Genomic DNA, 7,054 nt, shown 5'->3' with positions numbered 1-7,054 from the left:
CTTTTGAGCCACAGGTGCCACCCTAATCTGTAGATTTTCTTTCCTTTTTTTATGCACAGAAAAAAAATACTGAATTTTAATGAAGTGACATGCAGTTCTTTATGTCCTCTCCCAAATTTGTCATTTATTATTTGAGGCCATTTAAAAGAAGGAGGATAACTTGTTCTGCTTTGAACTGAATTACACAAAACAAGTCCTTTTCTAGGTGGGAACTAGTTCTGATACCATCTAATGCCCATATATCTCTTTTCCTGTCTTTTTTTTTTTTTTTTTTTTTAAATAGAGTCTCACTCAGTCACCCTGGGGTTGACTGTCATGGCATCCTAGCTCACAGCAATCTCAAACTATTGTGCTCAAGTGATCCTCTTGCCTCAGCTTCCCAAGTAGCTGGGACAATAGGCACCTGCCACAACCCCCAGCTATTTTTCTATTTTTAGTAGAGACAGGGTCTCACTCTTGAAAAGACTGCTCTCGGCCGGGCGTGGTGGCGCACGCCTGTAGTCCCAGCGCTATGGGAGGCCGAGGCGGGTGGATCACCTGTGCTCAGAGGTTCGAGACCAGCCAAGACCCCCCTGAGCCAAACGAGCCAGAGTGAGACCCCGTCTCTACAACAACAACAGGACAACGAGACAGCCGGACCTTGTGATTCCAGCCCATGGGGGGCACAAAAACACTACAGGAGGAAGAAGTAATAAAAAAAAAATAAATAAATAAAACGTTCAAAGTAAAAAAAAAAAAAGAAAAGAAAAGAAAAGAAAAGACTGCTCTCGAACTCCTGAGCTCGAGCAGTCTACCCACTTTGGCCTCCCAGAGTGCTAGGATTACAGGCATGAGCCACTGTGCCTGGCCTCTTTTTTCTGTCTTCACAGTAGATTCCTTGAAGGTAGGTACCTTCTAGCTATCTTCATTTCCTTTAGGATCATCTGATGCTCATGTACAAAGCCTTTTATTGTTGTTGTTAAGGGAATGTAGACATTTCATTTACTTTAGGATTAAGATCACTCCAAACTAAGATATAGACTCCTTTGTCTCATTAAAGCTAGCCGTTCCTAGGCTGGTGCAGTGGCTCACACCAGTAATCCTAGCTCTCTGAGAGGCTAAGGCAGGAGATCACTTGCGCTCAGAAGCTCAAGACCAGCCAAAGCAAGAGTGAGATCAGTCTCTAATAAAAATAGAATAATTTCACCAGATATCATGGCAGGTGCCTGTATTCCCAACTACTTGGGAGGCTGAGGCAGGAGGATCTCTTAAACCCAGGAGCTTGAAGTTGCTGTGATCTAATAGATGCCCCATCACTGTAGCCTGGAGCAACAGAATGAAACTCAAAAAGCAGAAAAGTTAGTTATTCCTGCTTCACGTTGGCAGTTTCCAGATATAGGCCCTAATTAATGATAAGTCAGAAAATAGACTTAATATGAAAACAGATTTAATCTCATGGGGAATCTTGCCACTATAATTATGAAAAGGAATTGATTTTTAGCCTGTTTTTAAAATTTAAATAGCGCTCATGAGGGCATGGTCCTGTCCATGTGGTCTGGACCTACCCTCCACGAGCAAGAAAAACAGAACTGGTTTGGGGGTGTCCCATCTGTGTGGACATGGGACACCATGGTTTTCAGTACAACAGAAAAAAAATAAAATTTAAATAGAAGAATGAAAAGGCTGGATTGGTAAACTCTATACTTGGAATTTTTGCTTCCTGTGGCAGTAGTAAGCCATTCTATGAAGGTTATGTTAACCAGTTTGATGAGAGTATTTCAAAATGTATATGAAAACAACACACTACCCCATGATTGCATTAATGTACACAGTTATGCTATAAGAAATAAAAAAACAATAGTAAGCCATTCTGCTGAGCAGTTTGCAGTGAAGGGAAAATTACAAAAGGAAAAACTAACACAATAAAATCCAGATAGTCAGTATATCCCTTTGTTCCAAAAGTGTTAATAACATGGTAATTTATTCACTAAAGACAAGTATATTTATTCTGTTACTTTCTAATCACCAAATCCTACTCATTCATTTTCTTTTTACATTTTTAGGAAACATACTCCCAAACTAAGCCCAAGATGCAAAGTTTGGTTCAATTGGGGTTAGGTAAGTTGATTTTTAATTAGCCATAATCAGTTACTTCATTAACATTGGACTCTTTATTTGGGGTTCCATGGACGGGCTCTAGGAGATCTGTAGATTTCTTTAAAATTGTATGCAGAATTTTAGAGCTATGTGGATTTTTCTAGAAAGAGGATCTATTGTTTTCATCAAATTTCAGAGGAAGAGTGTCCTCAAACAATCAGGTAAGTCTCTTCAAAATCAATAGGATTGCCAAGTGTAGATACACTACCTTAAAAACAAACAACCACAACAAAAACCCTATTTCCAGGTGTGCCACACTAACTCCTCTATAGATTTTCAGAATCAGAGTAGCTTATTTGGGCTGTCATTAATGCATATTATTTATAGAAGTATCGAGGCAGGAAGAAACTGAGCTGGTATGCCTGGGAAAGGTTTTACTGCATAATTAATAGTGTTCTTAGATTTTTATTTGATTTTTATTGTCCTTGATTGTTTTTCACATGTGGGCCACTTAATATATACACACACTAATAACCTGGGTTCACAGTCTACGTTCTGACTATTCTTAGTCAGGAACTGCTAAATTAATAGAGACAATGATAGAATTTCATTCCCCTTATTAGGCATCTTAGCAAATCAAAATCTTATTTTTACAAGGGTTTGTTTCCATGATGGAACAAGATAAACATGAGTACGTGATAAACATTCATTTCTTTGCTGAAATCGTCATATTATGTTGACGTGCTGATGCCCCTGAGACTATCAGAGAAATAAATTTTTCATTTGAAGGTAGATATATTAATAACTGCCTGATGGCTCTTTAATTATTGACATGCTAATAAGTGACATCTAAATTTTATTAATTTCATACTTATTTAGTGCTTACTATGTGTCAGGCACTATTCTAAGTGCTTTAAAAATATTAAATTACTTAATCCTCATAACAACCATGAGAGATACTCTACTATCTTCATTTTTATCAGAGAAAATGGAAGAACTCCTGAGGTAGTCTTTTATCTGTACGTGTGTGACTGAAGAGGTCTCTTCATCGTCACCTTTCATTTCGCATTAATTCATAGCTATAGGCGTCATTTGCAGCATTGGTCTTTTTTTCTCCTGGTCTCATAGTACTGCAAAGGCTGTTAAGGAGAAGCATTCCACTATGAATTGTGGTACTGTCTGCCAAGCTGATCGGTCCGTTTTCCACTACTCACAGCTAAGGCATGTTACCAGAGTCTGGGCTTTTGCTTCAGTGCAGTCTTAAAACATATCTTCTCTTCCATTTCTTTGGAAATGAAGCCCCATTTACCCACTTGGGCTCGGCTCACCAAAGCCATCTGGGTGTCCTTCTGTTAACTGCTCTGTGCACACATCTAGAATTGAGCAACACTGTGCTGGTAGTCAAAAATAAGGGGAAGTAGAAAATTGCCTCAAATGACCCATACTAGAGAATGGAAAATAAAAACCAGATTAAAGGGCAGATAGTAGTAATTAATGCAAAATAACATAAGCCCTATAGTAGTATTTAAGATGATCACCATATTTTCCAAAGGACCTAGGAAAAGGAAAACTGGCATGCATCTTGTATTACCTAGGGGAGAGAATTACTGAGTTTTCCAGTTTATTCAGTTCAGTGTCCATTTATTTGCTGAGTTACTGCTGTGGCAGGCATTGAAGATTGAAGTTAAGACAATAGTCACAACTACTGAGATGTATGTAAGAAAATACTCAATACTAGTGCAAATACAGAGACAATCCCAGACCACTGTTAAAGGTACACAGGAAGGAGACTAGCCGGATAGAGATTGGGGAGATGGGAGCAGTCAGGGAAGGATTTCTGATATAAATCTTGAAGGAGCAGTGTTAACCACACCAAGACATATAAGTGGAACTTTGGGTAGCAGACCTTCCACCTAGTGAATGCAGTGTGATCAAGGCTTAAAGGTGTGACTTGATATTGGCTATTTGGGGAACCATAAGCAGATAGGAAGTGCTGAGGATGAGATTGAGAAAGAGACATGAAGGCTTTGTAAATCATGACCTCACTGAAATTCATTTGTTGATTGATCCAGTATTCTTCTACTCCTGTCAATGTTTTTAATAAAATATGTTGAAAGGGCTCGGCGCCTGTGGCTCAAGTGGCTAAGGCGCCAGCCACATACACCTAAGGTGGTGAGTTCAAATACAGCCCGGGCCCGCCAGAACAACAATGACGGCTGCAACCAAAAAAAAATAGCCGGGCGTTGTGGCGGGTGCCTGTGGTCCCAGCTACTTGGGAGGCTGAGGCAGGATACTCGCTTGAGCCCAGGAGTTGGAGGTTGCTGTGAGCTGTGATGCCACAGCACTCTACCCAGGGGGAAAGCTTGAGGCTCTGTCTCAAAAAAATAAATAAATAAAATATGTTGAATGAACATCCACTATCACCACTAAGGGAAGATGACATAGAGATCTAAGCAGTTCAACATTAAGGAGCTTACATTGTCCTTAGGGCAACATCGTATACACACCTGAATAATTAAACACAAGGTACTATCGGTTACATGTATAGGTACTAAGTGATGGTACAGAGAATAAATAGGATGGGACTTTTTTATTTTTGCAGTTTTTGGCCGGGGCCAGGTTTGAACCCATCACCTCTTGTATATTGGGCCGGCGCCCTACTCCTTTGAGCCACAGGTGCCGCCCCAAGATGGGACTTTAGAGGAATAAGAGAGGTCTGGGCTGATAAGCTTAGGAAAGGCTTTCCTGAGGAGGTAGGACTCAAGCTGGCTCTTATTTGGTGGGACTGGTTCAGTGGAAAGGAGAGGAGAGGAAGCATCATATGAATGGGGTCATAAGGTATGTTCAGTCATGGTGGATAGGTTCACATGTTAGATTTATTCTTATTTATTCTGTCAATCAACAGTGACTATTTCACGTATGAACTTATACTACAGGTTTCTTTTGTTATCCAAATTTATTCTATTCTTGAGTTTAAATAATGAGTTAAGATGGCAAAGGACACGTATTTTTCTGAGTCTAATGAATTTGGTTCCTGAGTTTCACCAAGAAAGCAGCAAAGCTTCAGACAGCAACAAATCTATCCAAAGTTTTATCCAAATCTATTCTGCTTCTGTGTTTGGATAATAAGAGTTTGGATAGCAAGGGATAGATAATTCAGATGCACCGCCTTCAGGAACGTGAAGGTAATCTAACATTACTTTATTGTCAGTAGGTTGTCAGACCAAAAGTATTTGAAAATTAGAGACTTGCTTTGTGAATAAATTTGATTTGTATACCACATAGAATGTGTTGAAAGAGAAGTATACTAGCAGAAAGCAAAGAATACATGGTTTAAAAAGAATTTGATATTATATATACTAATTATATGCTAAGACTTTTTTTGTGTATTTTTTGATGAGCAATTTATGAGACTGCTTCCTGGGCTGGTTCTTTTGTAGACAGCTATGAATATCTCCAACATGCCCCTCCTGGGTTTTTCCCAAGACTTGGTGTTATTGGTTTCGCTGGCCTTGTTGGACTCCTTTTGGCTAGAGGTACGTGCAATTTTGTGGGGTTTTGGGTTTTTTTGCAGTTTTTGGCTGGGGCAGGGCTTGAACCCACCACCTCCAGTATATGGGGCCGGAGCCCTAGTCCTTTGAGCCACAGGTGCCGCCCGGTAGGTTTTTTTTTAACGGTTCATATGGGAGAGAGAGAATGTATGTTTGGTTCTTAATATACATCAATATGTAATTGATATGGCCTTCTTAATATGTAATTGATATGGTTATTTATTCCATGATATTTGTTTTTAGCACATGTAGAAATTGTATGCTCTTGGTTAAAAAAGAAATTAATGGCTGGGCATACTGGCTTATGCCTATAATCCTAGCACTCTGCGAGGCCAAAGCAAGTGGATTGCCTGAGCTCACAAGTTCAAGACCAACCTGAGCAAGAGTGAGACCCTGTCTCTACTAAAAAAAAATAACAAAAAAAGAAAGCCTAGCTGGGCATTGTGGCAGGTGCTTATAGTTCCAGCTACTCAGGAGGCTGAGGCAAGAGGATCTCTTGAACTCAAAGAGTTTGAGGTTGCAGTGAGCTAAGAAGACACCATGGCCACTTTACCCAGGGTCACAGAGTGAGAATCTTATCTCAAAAAAAAAAAAAAAAGGAAATTATTTATCCTTTATACTTGAGAAATAAACTATTTCTAAGTGTTTCACTACTAAAATTAGGCTATTAATCACAGTAAATAGAACAGTAATTTAATGGAGATTTTATTCTTGAGGTATCATGTCTTCATTCAGTCAGTAATGATGTAAAACTTTAATATCAATTTAAAAATATTGCTACACTGGCTCAGTGCCCATAGCACAGTGGTTATGGTACCAGCCACATACTCTAAGGGTGGTGGGTTTGAACCTGGCCTGGGGCCAGCTAAACAACAGTGACAGCTGCAACAAAAAAATAGCCAGGCATTGAGGCGGGCGTCTATAGTCCCAGCTACTTGGGAGGCTGAGGCAAGAGAATGGCTTAAGCTCAAGAGTTTAAGGTTGCTATGAGCTGAGACTCCATGGCACTCTACCCAGGGCAACAGCTTGAGACTCTGCCTCAAAAAAAAAATATTGCTACACTAAACTGCTAGCTTATGAAACATCTATAAGAAATAAAGGATAATAAAATACTTTACTGTGGTGAAATTAATTTGTTGTGAACTACTGGTAGTTTCACTGATTATAACATAAATGTTTATAGTATAAAATTCAGATGTTACAAAGATTCCTAATGGCAAATGGGTATGAACCCTATAATCAAACCCTCCCCCCCGTAAAAGAGAACCATGGTGACTAGTTTGATACCCATTTCACCAGTTTTTAAAATCTTCCCTCTCGGCTCGGCGCCTATAGCTTGACCGGCTAAGGCGCCAGCCACGTACACCTAAGGTGGCGGGTTCGAATCCCCAGCCCGGACCCGCCAAACAACAATGACGGCTGCAACC

General features: G+C 39.8%; 1 protein-coding gene and 1 non-coding gene across 2 annotated transcripts in view; both read left to right on the top strand.

The window, feature by feature from the left end:
- Positions 1 to 7,054, top strand: part of APOO (apolipoprotein O) — a 69,324-nt gene that overhangs the window by 31,638 nt on the left and 30,632 nt on the right. Inside the window, exons 4-5 of the mRNA XM_003791914.2 lie at positions 2,043 to 2,097; positions 5,517 to 5,612. Of these exons, the coding sequence (XP_003791962.1) occupies positions 2,043 to 2,097; positions 5,517 to 5,612 (151 nt within the window). The remainder of the gene's footprint in view (positions 1 to 2,042; positions 2,098 to 5,516; positions 5,613 to 7,054) is intronic.
- LOC111726026 lies at positions 1,502 to 1,626 on the top strand. Its single transcript, XR_002773929.1, has one exon.

Source organism: Otolemur garnettii, unplaced genomic scaffold, assembly GCF_000181295.1.
Source record: "Otolemur garnettii isolate 467f Iridium unplaced genomic scaffold, OtoGar3 scaffold00051, whole genome shotgun sequence".
Taxonomy (NCBI): Eukaryota; Metazoa; Chordata; class Mammalia; order Primates; family Galagidae; genus Otolemur; species Otolemur garnettii.
Note: the sequence above shows the minus strand (reverse complement) of the source record. Positions and strands in the feature narration are given on the sequence as shown.